Below are 14,500 nucleotides of genomic sequence, written 5' to 3'. Positions count from 1 at the left end.
TCAAGGGAAGCTACTTTTTAAACGTGCTCTGATTTATCTGGTGCTGTTGATCCCCCTCCTGATAAATTACCCTTCAAACGGCGTTAAAAAGTAAATTATTGGTAGATTATATTGTGTTCCATTGTCAGAGAGCGTGAGTTATGAGCTTTTTTGTTGTTTAATTTTGGAACGTCGACTTCTGTTTGGAGTAAGTGGCGGTTAACGGTTTTAAAAATGGTGTGATTTTTAAATAGAGAAGGGTGACAATCGAGTAAATGTTTTTTTTAAGTGGCATATTAATCTGTGGAGTGTGTTAATGGAATTGATTTCGGGGCAGACAGTTTTTATAATGATATTTTCAGTCTCTGAAAAACAAGACCCTCAGAAAGGTACCATTTGTAAAATTTTGTAAAGAAAAGTAAAACGGGTTGACAAACCAAGTCGTCTTGTATTCAAATTCACAATACACTAATGAAGCGGTTTAGGCAAAAAGTAACCGATTACAGTTCGGTAAAAACGTGCACAAGTACAACGTAACAGTTATTTACAAAACATTATGAACACATCAGGTTTTATCAACATATCGCGTACTCGTGACGATTTTCAAGGAACATTTGTAATTTCGCAATTTTTGTGGGAAGTGGAAAATGGTTCACGACAGATAATATTTTTTTAAATTAATGTTTAGTAAAAATACCGTCTAAAAGTTGTTAAAACAACTCTATATTCTTCAGAAACCAGTGAAACAAATGCTACTCTAGAATTTTCAATGACTGCTAACAAGGGAAGGAGATTGTTTGTTCCTAGAACGCCTGACTTGAGAAATTTATCTTCTAAGAACATGAGCCTGTAGCAATCATTTCACTAGCAACTTAATAAGCATAAATACACTCAATAATATTAGAAAAATCACAACAAATTTGTCATATCCTGTGAGGCGGACGTAACTAGCATCGTCCCTTTAATTAGTAGCCGGAAATTGTAGCAGGCCCTAATGAGACACGCCAGGATAGGCCCGATCATGTCTAATTATATTATTACGTAAATTGTAATATAAGCTATATTTTTGCGAGGCATTGCTAAGGGACATAAGAAGACTCAACTTGTGGATAGTTTCAGTTTGTATCAAAAGACGTTGAACTGTTAAGAAAGTTCGAAGCATACGCATAGTTCTAAATCCTATACTTGGCCTTCCTTGTAGTCTAGATTCTTCTCCTTAGTGTTTATCCCGTAGTCTAGATTGTTATATAAAAATACAAAATGTAGGTAATTCTTCACTTCTCCATAACAATATGAAGATTGAAATTGAAATATGTCTATATTTCTCTGGTGGGGTGTCGACAAGAACATAGCGTAAATCACGTCAGCGATTATTCTTTATGGTCGCACTCGATAAATGAAGGTGTTAAATTCATAGCACTTGACGGCCCCTTTAACTCACCCCCGCCGGTTATTAACGAGCCTTTCTTAATACTCGTATGATTTAATGATAGTCTTTCATTCAGACTAAATCTGTTTGAAAGAATAATCTTACTGCTGATGTCGGAAGGAACGGAGACTCAGAACTAAAACTCTCTAAACTATGGAGGATTAAGATATGTTGATAAGGAAATTGGAAATTAATCAAATGAAAAACGTTCTTTCAAACAACTTTGACTTGAGATGTAAAGCCGAGTAACCCGTCCCAAATTAAATAACGTTTCGTATAATTATTCCCAACCAATTTGACACCCGAACCCTCTCGAGTAATCATTTAAAATAATACAATACACCGTGTAACCCATTCGTAAAAAGTTCCATCAGTTTTTCGTCGTACTCAGCTAATGTCGAAACTCATTAGTGCAGCTTAGCGTCAGTGTCACGGACAAGTTTAAAAATAAAAAACTAAAAAGCGCGGGATCTTTGAAATAAGAACTCGAGTTTGTTTTCGATACTCCTTTATTCAAGTCGCTGATTGATTTTGACCGTGTGTATGAAATAAACTACTTTATTGTTGTTTTTGTTTGAACTGAAAAACTGAAAACTGGCAGAAAAGACTATCGTTTTTATAAATAAATGCATTAGCTATTGTATACGTCTAACTGTTATTCGAGGGTCTAGTTTTTGTTAATTATTATAAACAGACTGGTTTACTTGAGAATAGACGAATAATGACAGGTCTTAAACAATTACGGAATATATCTTATTTGTAAAACCGAGGCTACACGTCGTATGCACGTGATAATTATATACTGTAGTGGAAAGTGAAACTAGGAACAATATCCTATTAAAAATAAAGGAGAGTGCAAGTTGATCAGCTGTTCACGGTCCAGTGGTCCGGAGCGACACATCCGGGGATGTTAGGATAGCGTAGGGGGCTTGCGACGAAGGTGACATTACGACGAAGCCAACATTAGAGGTACACAAAATGTATATTACTTTTTTTGTTTGAATATTTAGATACGTAAAAGTAACCAAAACTACTTAAGTTAAAATCTAGGAATAAGTCGATTTTGCATAAATAATCCGACAACATCAGAACACGAAATTAGACTAAAACTTCTTTCCTAACATTGAGCTTTTACAAAGACGATGGCATACCAAATACAGAAAATCTACAACCAACCTTTTATAACCCTGCTACTACAAACAGGTACAAAACAAGTCCAAACATAAATACAAATTATTTTCCACGTTACTTTCATAATTATACGCATTACAAATGAGTTCCAAGGCTCAGTATACCAGTTTTAACGCCCAGTTAATTACAAAAACGCTACTGTTTTCTTTGAAACCTGTTAAGCTCAGAATAAGTTCTTGTGATTACAGATCTATCGGAAACGTGTATGAAAACATGTTTGTAAAGTACAGCCATTAGGAAAAATACATGAATAGTAGAGTAGCTATAGTACAGACGCCTGCAGGTTAACCTACCTGAATCTGTCAAAGTTGACCAATCGAACATTAACCTTCCACTATTGTGATAAGGTTGAAAATCTATTGAAGTATTTTGACAGATTGAGGATAAGACTATGAGTAGCTAGCTGGGTTCATTAATTTCAGTCTTTTTCACTTAATTATTCTGTATGAGAAGATTGGAGTAGGTATTGTAATTGAAAAAAATACTTATGCTTAGCAAATAGTGTGCTATTATGATTAGGCAAAATAAGTATTCCTGTAAATTGTTTATTGGTTACATATGTAAATGTAAAGTGGTATAAGTAGCTAAAGCTATCAAAACCGTACTATTTTTGGCGGATGTTAAAACATTATAAACCGTAATAAAAACAAGAAATACAGTTGTTAGGCTTGTTTGTCCTGTACATTTTCTATTATAAACTGCTTTCATATTCAATTCTACAAATTATAATTTAAAATCGGGCCAAGTCGTTGACCTCGTTTATTGCAAAACTTCTGGCAATTATAGTCTTCAAAAATCCTTTTAAATTTTGCGGTTCTCACAGATTTGAAAATGATTTAATTGTCAATAAAATAAGTCTTTAGAAGAGCTTATCTGTAGACAGAAATATGGTTTGAAAGCAGTATCTTTTTTGCCATAAAACTGAACAAGTCATAATAATTTAACACCACAATAATCGTGTCACGACGACATAATTATCAATACATTTTCTGGCACCTGTAAATTGAAACAGAAATAATACCGGCGTTTGTAAACATTGTAAGACAAACGTCGATATATGGGCCAGTGCCAACTCGAAACTGGCCGTGGCTAGTTTTCTAAAGAAACCGATCGCTTAGCATAAACGTTACTGCTTTTTCAAGCTCATTCGGATTTCCTCTCATTTATTAATCAAGGAATCGCTGATAAAGCTAGCGCCGTAAGACTTTCTAAAGCGCATTTACTCTTACTTTATATAGTAACACCTTGAGTTCCGGTGTTGCCACTGTGTAAGATTATTATTATGGTGGCAGCCACGTCGGACGAACGTGACTGGCTGCATGAAAGAAATGTGTCTGTCAGACACTGGTAGCCGTCAGCGTGTCCATCAAATGCGTTTGTGGCGTCTTTTTAGTCTTGTTGCATTTCAATCTTTACGTTTTTAACTGCTACGGTACATAGATAGTAATAGAAGAAAGTCAGTTGGATAATTCGTATGTTTTCCTACGTTGAAGACGCATGAATAAAATGACTATTAGACACACATAAAGCTTTAGTTAGTTCGTAAAATATTTTTCAATAAATACCTAAGTAACATCTGCCTGGGTGATTAACAGCGTGGAGATTCCCAAACCGCTTTAGAAGGTGACATTGGCGATTTGAACTTTTGATTTTTGACACAAGGCCATCGTAACGAAACCTAAACTAATTCGAAACATATGTTTTTATGAATGAAACGCATCAATTATTGTTTATAGGCATTTCGTTGTTTGATGTGAATTCTGTTAGGGCATTGAATTCTGAGAACGTGTCTACATCAAAGAATATTTTGTTTAACGTTAATACTTTGTGGATTTAAAAAGGTTTCAAGTAGTTACTGGATCAATTCTAACGGGTTTCGATAACTCCGCGAACACAACCTTGTAGAGACTGGATCATTTAATGGGAGTAAGGAGAAAAAAAGTTGCCTGCGAGTGGTTACACGACTTCATATACTTAGGTACAAGCAACTTTTATAAACTAAGTTTTAAACCGGAGATGTATTGACGTAAAGCCACTATCCCTTATGCGGGGATTATGTATTTTTAATCTAAGTTTTTTTTTCTGAGATATACGACTTTTGATTGAATTTTGAAGATATACGTTTATAGCTACTACGTATTTACGGAAAACTCAGCTCGTTTTCCACCTTCCACGAAGGTTTTTAGCATTTTGATAATTAAATTGTTAAGCTGTTATTAATAAAAACACGCGATCCATTTTTGAATTTCCATTGAGTACTGGTCACTAAGACGTAACGAAAGAGGCTCCCTTGACTAAACAGTTAGTAAACTCACCAGATCAAGTCTCAAGCTGAATGAGACGTGTTTGGTCGGCGGGGGCGCGACGGCCGGGGGGCCTTCGTAGAAGGCTGCCTCTTCCAGACCGTAGTCCGACTCGCTCTCCGTCCATTCCAGCTTCATAGTGCTGGGACTGTAAAGAAGAATAGGGAAATTAATTAAAGAATCCATTAAGGACATCGACACAAGAGCACTTGTTGCAATACAATATTTTTTTTGGGATTATGAGATACTTAGAATCAGACTAGACCGATTGTAGCACCTTCTTATATTAAAAGGAATCATCAAACAATCTCTTCATATCAACCGCCTTAAATCAAATAAAAGTAATACGACTAATGAAGAAATTAACTCTCAAAAGGCCTAGAACAAATTCAAAATATCCTACGCTCCCAGCAGCAAAATACAATGTTTATTATTTGCCTATAAAATATACTTGACTTCTCACTCCCGTCGCCCCTGCCATCAACATTTATTTTTATGACTACCAGTTGATGCAACGTAGCTTGATCAGGCCCCATAATAAGGCTTCGGTAACCGCAAGTCAGTCTACTATGTATCGCTAATATTCGACTGTCAATGTCTTCTGTCTTGCTCACACGCCATAAAATAAAAAGAAATGAGGTAGCCGTCAAATTAGTCGAAGCCTGAATATGGTATCGAACCTGTTCGTAATGTTAAGGAACCCACTTGCTCTATCCGTCTTTTGTTTTTTGTGTAGTCCTGCGTAGAACTTGTGTAGTTTTTATGTGTAAGTAAGTAATGTTGTAAGGATGCTCCGTGTAAGGGGATGGACTTTTTACCCTTACGTGATGTTCCATGTCTCTCCAAATTAAGCCCAAATCGTAGCATAAGGTATATTTTACGATTTTATTTTTATTACTAAGTTTTCAGGACTGCATAAGCATGTAAGGAGAAAAAAGTTAAATAGTTCGCACCTATTCTTTAGATTAATTAATTTTTGATAAGAAAGAAAATATTCGTATTTACGAGCATACTACGGTGGACAAGCTACAAAATAAAATCATAAAGCACTCCAAAAACTTCATTCAAGTATTTTTAGTCTATGGGCCGTTCCTCGAATCGCCAGGACATTTTATACAGTAAATGTGTCGTCAGAATTCGGCTCGTCTGAAGCCGGCAACGTTACGGCTAATATCCGCCGGATACGAACCGATCTGACACCACCCGACATTATTGTCTTGTAATTGAAGCGGCGTGTCGATTTGTTCATTTGAATGCTAGGGTGGCTCACTTAGGGGAAGCTGAGCCCCCGAGCTCTGACGCTCGACTCGCCTAAATTAGCAGCCACTGATTGAAAAGGATGCATCTAGTCAATTGTTTGAAGTTTGAACCTAATTTATCAATTTGAATAGGGTGTAAAGGTTTCTTGAATACCATCTACCTTCTGTTATGTTACCTATTACGATTAAAAGATAGGTAAGACTATATTGTTAACTACAATATTATGTAAAAATACCGAATTAAGTAATGGCTTGATTTGGGATCTAGAGAATAGACCGGTGACGTTGCAAAATTGCTGAAGTAAAGTTAGTCTTATTCTAACGCAAACTGTAAGCAAATCATATCGGTGCATTATAAAAATTATTGCACAATGAAACGCTGAACTAATAATACTGATGAAATCATACGCAATACAGTTGTATACCTACCGAGATTAACTAGGTTCTTGAAAGAAAACTGCACAGCACTGTTCACCCAACCTCTTATAACAACGAACAGAGTCACTTTTCAACACTTTAACTATCTAGAACTGGAGAAAACGGTCCAAAAACGAAAATCAGATAAATAATTTGAACGGTTCCGGTAAGAATGAATAACTACGAAGTATTACGAATGACAACACTGAATAATTTGAACCGACTAAGGCCTCGCGAATATCGTATGACCGTCCAAAATGACAATGTTTCCAACACTATCTTATCGCTGATAAACTTATCAGTACGTAATAACATAAATAGCGCATAATATCTACAAGCGAAGTGAAGGCACGTAGATATGGTCCCTTCTTAGTAATCACACTCATTACGTTACTAATTGTACCTACGAGTTTAATTGCGTCTTTTACGAAACTACAGGATTATTTTGAATCATTGCAGCTTCTGAAAGCCATTTACAACAGCCGCCCGAAAACAGAGACTGAAAAGATACTTGAAATATGCAATACAACACATTTTGTCGCCAGACTATAAAGGACAGGCATTTTAGCATGTCTAACCAACTTTCGTTAATGGATAGTGTTGTTTTCAGCAAAACTAGTATGTCCTTTTCTCATTATCAAATGGAACCTGTCCCAACACAGTAGTGTTAGCGCAGCAGGGTCACGGCGTCACATAAAGCAAGTAAATGATCTCCGACCTATGCAACATGAGCCTGTTGGCACGCAATTTAGCACGAGAGTCCGATTTCTTGCGTCGCGTGACCGATAATGTGATCATTTTCTACCTGATTTCATTGAAGAAAGCCTTCTAATAAACGTTTTAGTTTTGTGTCTCTGTATTTTTTGCTTCGACTTTGGTAATGCTGATATTAAAACTTCTTGGACAGTGACCATAACCTAAAAAATATCCTGACATAATCCAAAAATATTGTCACCTCATTGACAATGACAGTTTTTATTTTCAAATCTTCGTTTTATAGTTCGCCGAAATAAATCATCTGTTTTTTTAAATAAAATGGCAAAGAGAATATCTGCGAGTGCTATAAAATGGAAGGAGTTAGAAAAGAGAGTGCCACCTGAGCAATCAGCAAACTTTTTTGCTTTCAAGGGAAAATCTGAGGGATATTTGCGCCGGTAACAAATTTTTACTTACGTCCATTATACATTTAAATCTTTGTTTGTCATACCTAGAGCATTTTCAATTTTGCAGCATGCTAGCGAGTCCTGCGGAGCCACCTAAGATAAACTGGGATCAGTATAAAAAATTGGTTCCCGTACCAGGGCTTGTGGAAAAGTTTCAGTCTCAATATACATCATTGAAGATCCCTTACCCAGAGGATAAGCTGAGTGCTTCAGTCGACAAACAGTGGGAAGAGTTGAAGCCACAGATCGCGAAGTTCAGTGAAGAAATGAAGAAGCTAATAGAAAAGTAAGAATTAATTTTAGTAGATCTAATAAGATTTTGCTCTAAGCTCCAAGGTGCGACACATACAATATACAACGCTCGCTTTATTAATAAAATAACTTACTATTCCAATGTACTGTATTTTTTCCAGGAGTGAAGCAGAAATAAAGAGAATAAATGCTTTACCGAAATTCGAAGATATGACCATGGAAATGGTGCGCGAAAGATTTCCTGAAATCGCTTTAGATCCTGTGGGCAAGCCTACTTTCTGGCCACATAGCGACGATGAGCAACTGGGATATGTGGACCCGACTCAAAAAATAGGCAAATAACAATCTCAGCTCTATGTACTTACTTTAATATTCAAGACGTGAACTTATCTACATCTTGATGTCTATTTTGACTTTAAATACATTTTTTTTAGATTCAATATTGGTATTCTTTGCCTCTATTTTGCTACCTTCATTCATATTCAGTTTATTCGAAGAAATATTTAACGAATTTACATATGAGCCGAATTTATAAGATTTTCTTAGACATTGTTCGCGTGCGTGAAGCAAGACAGTATGCGGGCGCCGATTGGCCTGAGGGCAAGTGCAAATATCGCGTGACTTATTGTTTTTGGCTAGGGTTACTGTCCAGTCGATAATCAGACCAATTATTGTTCTTCTGAACGGAGCACCTGGCAAATTAGGGACGGGAGACTTTCATTGACGTGCCAAACTATCGTCAGTCTTGTTGATAGCACAATGTTCTGGAATTCGGATTAGTTTCGGATTTCGCCTTTCTCGCTGCGACAGCCCTACATAGATGTGTCGCATTAAAGGGCTGCACTCCCGTCTAAATATAGTGTCGTGTTCAGGGTCGCCGCGGATACTCCGGCCAACAAGTTGCGCGAAGCAAATTATGATTGATGATAGGTTTAGATTTCACCCAGACTCGTTTCCACTTTAATTAACATCGGTAGGATAACTTATCCGTAACACTATGCTAAGAACGATCGTTATTTTAGGATTAAGGACATTAATCTTTTTGTTGAACTTCGGTATTTGCGCAAAGCTCTATTTATGGCTTTAATTCGATTTCTTCTGTTTTGAAGATTTAAGCTTAAGTACCTATTCTTGCATAGTAACTAGAGTCTATTTCTGTAGTATGTTAAATTTTCATACAAAAGCTGGTTTATTGAATGAGCTTTGCGTGCATGTGTGGGTGCGCAAGCGCAGTTGGTTGCATTTGACGCGCACTAACTGTTCCAGCCAGACGCCCGCGCCTCTTCCGAGAAAACTTGCTCTATACGATTTCATTATAACCAGCGCTATTATAAGTGCGACTCCCAACTATATTGCAATTTGATGCCGCATGCCGCCGGATACAGATCTCGAATCCATTAATGCCTTTGATTCTTGAACCTCACCTTGTTAATTTGATGTCTCAGTCTCGACTATCCTGAAGTACTAGATCTAATCACTGTATATGAAACAAGCTGTCGAACAGGATACAAAATCCTGTTAAACATCCTCTCAGTTGTTTCACAAAGTCGCGGACACTCAATAGTAGGAAACGAACTCTTTATGCTTGAAACAACAAACACTTCAGTTCCGTATAATCGTTTAAAAAGTTAGTCGCGTGAGGATAGTTCTAAAATTATAACTGTAACATCCCTTTCCGTTTCCTTGACGTTCGAGGACCGTCACCGATAATCACAGATCAATCGGCACCCTGGACGGATATCCGACCGCGACACTCAGAAAATTAGACACGCGAGGGTCAGGAGCCCCAGCTCTAACAAAAATGTTAATCAGGGGCCCGATTCTCCTAATTTTACTTAAGCGCCATTCGATTGACGTTCGACTCGATTCGACTGAGATCCAATCCCGACTCGATTACGATTGAAGCGTATGTGGTATTCCGCTATTTTTTCTTTGAAATAAACGTTTTTATCCTTTTCTGTCATTCAATAATGAATCATTTTGTCTGCAAATGATTTACGATTGCAAAATGATTGTACAGCAAACTACCGACGAACTATAGACGAAAATCATCAAAATAGCAGACCAATCGCACACCATTCAAATGTCAATCGAATACGATTGGTCTTTTATTAGTAGCAGAATGCCCGATACGGTTAAAACTACTATTACGATCGATGCGATTCGATTTCTATTCGATTTTGACATTATTAACTTGAACATAATTATACGCCTCGATTCTACCTCGCCGTGTCACGAACTAACATGTAAAGATTCGCCAAGATTTTTTATGTGAAAGGCATGTTAATTCAAGTAAAAGGTCTAGCAGATCCCATCAGTAATACATCATCACGTCGTCATCACAGAACGTGATTTGCTTGGAAACAGCAATAAAATAAAACACACAAGTTGAAGGCATTTCTCAGATAGACCAGCGATTTAATGCGACACATCCGTCACAAAGCAATAAAATAATATGAAAGGATATTTTTTCTTTCTTTGAAGACATCATAAAATGACCCGTAGTAAAAGAATTTATTAATTTTAGTGGATGTAAATTAGCTGCACGCGATCTGATCACGCATTTTTCGGAAAATCTAAGGAATTTTCACTTTCTTTATTCTGTTTAGTGCACAATGAGCGTTAGACATATGCTGCGTGGGTGGATGTGGAAGGGTGAGGAACGACCACCTGTTACTGGCTCGCTATATTTAGCAGCTACTCCCGCCCGCCGCGCCCCGCACCCCTTCAGCCATTCATAACTCGATGACTAATGTGTGAAACAGTATGTAAAATGCATTGCTTGCTCTCTAAACTCTAAGCGCATGGTACTCTCGCGCCTTTTTACCCGAAGCTTTTAGGATTCCGTCATAACAGGAACTACTGTCACGTTGTTGTTCCGTATATCCGGCGGGTAATTGCTCGATCGTAAGTGGTGCGCTTGATGGGGAATTGATGTACTTTTCGGCAGACGTACGTACGTCTACAACTGCAGTTATTTCTAGGAAAGACATTCATCACCACGCTAATCGCAGATTATTAACTTTAGTTAGTCGCATTACGATTACTCATATGCACACGTGTTGTTGCTGAAGATTAAAATATTCAGTCATGTGATCTGACACCGTATGCTGAAGAAACATTGACGTTATAGACCAATATTAGGTATTTTGCAATTTCATTTGACCCGGTCAATAATATGCTGGGAATCGATAACACGTTTGAGGAAAATGATGTGTTTTCCCGAAAGCGCGAGTTTCATCAGCAAGATTAGCTGGAATTTATAATTTTAGTTTCTTTTCCCCTGCTTATTCTTGATTACAAAAAAAATAATTTGAGTCATATTATCACATGATATTTCTATTTCTATTGCCTGCAAAACTAGTTTTAGTTTGAGACTACACCTTTTATGTAGATTCTCGCTCTATAGCTATCTATGGTCTTTTGTTTCGTAAATTAGTAGTCTCAATGGCTCCGTTCTTTGATACAAATACGAAATAACGATATAAATATAGTGTTCGGCGATGTTTGTTGAACGCAGATTCAAATCAGGGACCTTGGCCCACACCGTAGCGATGTGACACCCACTTGTAATGCAACACGAACTCACACAAAGGAATGCCGCTGAATAAACATTTTCAACTACCACTTTAGACTTAATGTACGTATTTTATAAAAAAATATGAGTATTTATGTCTGTCTCTTACCTAATTGCGAAAAACTGCATTATGAGGCCGTCCTGATTATATGCACCTATTTAATACTTACCCAAAGATATTGAATCAGCAATACTGATGTTTCTAAACCAACATCAAATAAATGCAGCGAAGTCGTATTTATATAAAGCTCTCCTTATTAGATCTGGCTGTGCTTATAAGCTCTTAATATGAAGTATATTAAAAAGCTCACGGACGAGTGCCTTTCAGCCAGTCCATTGGAATAATCTTAAAACAAATGCCGACAAATAGCTTTTGATCTGTTTTGTTTAACTTATTTCAAGTTAGTTTTGAGAAAGCTTTATACACAGCGTGTGGGAGTTAGGAATGTGCGGTATTTACTTAAAATAAACGCTAATATGTTAAGATACAAATAGATGGTAAAGAGGTAACTTAATTTTGTTTGGACGTCTTATCAATTTGTTTAATGTTGAGCATGTTTAATTACTCATTTGTGTTGCTAAGTGACTTTATTTACATAGCTTAAAATAGTCTACATAAGTTGAGAAGTCTAGTCAAATGCTTGTCTAATGACTAGTTAATATTATGTAGGTTTGAGTATTTATTTTTAAATAAGTATAAGTACTTAAATTAGAATTAAGAAAATTAGAATTTGTAATAGTTAGAAATAAGTTTACGCAATGCTTAATCAATTGATTGTTAAAGCAATTGCTTTCACACTGTACCTATCTATGACTCCATTGATACCAGAATTCTAGTTTCTCTAGTTCTGTATTTTTCATATCCATATCTCTGACAAGTTTATATATTTGATATATTTTTATAGATGTGGAATATCCCAAAACGTGACAGTGATGAAAACAAAGATAGGAGCCGTCTTCTAAAGCTTGTACAAATAGTAATTAAGATTACGTAATTATGTTATTTTGTTACTTAATGTAAGCACGTTTTATGCTGTCTTTGTTTCAGTAGTTTACCTACACTATTGATGACTCGTCTCGTAATGTAGAAAAAGGTGAATATTAGGGCATCACTTTTTCGTTTTTACGTAAGCATCAGAAATTATAAACTCACACTTTTGTCTGAATTAAACTTTTGATACTTACAGAAATATAGCGGTATGCTAAATCGTTAGAAATAGCACAACTGCGGTTATGATTGCTACTGTATAATGTTTTCATGAAGCTGTTCATTATCTGCGCAAGAGTTGTGTGTTTGTGTGGTCATAGATAGATGAAGTTGGGTATCTACAGCGATATATTTAATAATATTTATATCGGAGAGTCGACGACCCCAACATATGGGCGTGTGCGCGCATATTATTAATTGTAACAACTTATCAGCTAATTATATAGGTACAACATGTTCTATATGCATCACTTTCTAAACACAACGCGACAAATTGCAGCCATGACGGAGTAGACGTATCATTTGAATGGCTTAATTGGTTAAGCCGTCAAAATACAGTGGACATCATCACGGCACATATACGAGTGTCGCCATAAACGACATGAAAATGAGTAATCGGGATTAGGCGCGTTTGTGTTGTTGATCGTTACTAATTAATTCATAATTAAAAATTCTGTGCGCCCGCGCAGACGGCCGCGTCAACCAATTACGTTGCCCACGCGCAGCATGTGAATGTGGACACTATGGCCACGTACATTGGGTTCATTTATGACGTGATAAGGGTTGTGAATGAAGGGCAAGAGACAGTTGTTTTATTTTGTGCTATATTTAGTACAGCGACTGAATTGTTACTGTGCCAGCGCCGTACAGAGCGTTATATGGCGATTGGCATACTTGCACGTCATTTTAAATATAGATGCATAGATGCTTAATTGGATACGCGTTTTTATTATTATTGTAGAATTATATAGGTATTACATACGTCAGCAAAATTAAGTATTTATTGATATAGCGATATACGTAGATTCCAATACTGATATTCGATTACTCATCATCTTACGCCATCGTACTAGGAATGACAAGATCTAATATTTGTGACATAAGCGTGTGTATTTCGTTTATAGACGAGTTATGTGCATGTGTGTGTGTATGTGTATGCGCATAGTAAACTAGTGTGTCGAACACTGCTGAACATCTGTTATTATCGTTTTCTCAACCACAAAAAATGTTTTCAAGATTTATTCTCGCGAGTTTAGATTTCTGCCAGATATTTGGATTTTAGATTTTTTTTTATGTCGGATTCTGTTTCTGTTTTAAAACGGAATCGCATAATCGTAATGAAGTTTGATTCTAATGTTTTAATGCTGACGTGTGAGTCTTTGTTGTGGCATTGTGTTGATTGCAATTTATAAACATTTTGTTCTAATTATCTAACAACGCATTTTACTTAGGTATATGCAATTCGTTTAGACCTATAAGAAAGTAGGTAACTTATTCACATTTATTTCTATACAGGCGTTAGCCATCACAGCATTCAGACATCTTCCACGTTACCTCTGGTGCTAAAAGGACAATGTATATTGGTTCAAAATCAATTTTCCTTATCGATGTAATAGATGTTAAGCATAGATATTATAAGTCATAAATGCTCCTAAATACAGCAGTCAAGATGCCGATTGAGTTTGGCATTGTGAGACCATTATCAAATATTTATTGCACCACCATATTAATCAGGTGTCGTTTATAGCTTTTCAATAGCAAACACGTCTTGTGTTACGTATGTAGGCGTAAGTGCCTATAGACACACTTGCATGCCTGCAGTATCTCCCAATTAAAATATACAGAATTCTCGAAACTGAACGAGTATGCCAAATCATCTATCGTCATTATAACTGCGTGTTCCGAACCCATATTCGCCATCGAGAAAGTGAGATCCGTTCCA

The 14,500-nt window shown here is 36.5% G+C and overlaps 2 protein-coding genes across 5 annotated transcripts in view; one reads left to right on the top strand and one right to left on the bottom strand.

The window, feature by feature from the left end:
• Positions 1 to 14,500, bottom strand: part of LOC110373496 (ETS-like protein pointed) — a 122,960-nt gene that overhangs the window by 102,783 nt on the left and 5,677 nt on the right. For 3 of the 4 annotated variants that reach the window (XM_021330779.3, XM_021330778.3, XM_021330775.3), the window contains exon 2: positions 4,915 to 5,050. In XM_021330779.3, the coding sequence (XP_021186454.1) occupies positions 4,915 to 5,040 (126 nt within the window). In that variant the 5' untranslated portion in view covers positions 5,041 to 5,050. Of the gene's footprint in view, positions 1 to 4,914; positions 5,051 to 6,590; positions 6,809 to 14,500 lie in introns of those variants that run through there. The other variant, XM_021330777.3, reaches the window with a different exon arrangement.
• On the top strand, positions 7,544 to 8,418 carry LOC110373497 (ATP synthase subunit d, mitochondrial). Its single transcript, XM_021330782.3, has 3 exons — positions 7,544 to 7,732; positions 7,809 to 8,027; positions 8,155 to 8,418. Exons 1-3 carry the CDS (start codon positions 7,614 to 7,616, stop codon positions 8,333 to 8,335), a joined length of 519 nt encoding a protein of 172 aa, XP_021186457.3. The 5' UTR covers positions 7,544 to 7,613; the 3' UTR covers positions 8,336 to 8,418.

The sequence above is a fragment of the Helicoverpa armigera genome, chromosome 20, assembly GCF_030705265.1.
Source record: "Helicoverpa armigera isolate CAAS_96S chromosome 20, ASM3070526v1, whole genome shotgun sequence".
NCBI lineage: Eukaryota > Metazoa > Arthropoda > Insecta > Lepidoptera > Noctuidae > Helicoverpa > Helicoverpa armigera.
Note: the sequence above shows the minus strand (reverse complement) of the source record. Positions and strands in the feature narration are given on the sequence as shown.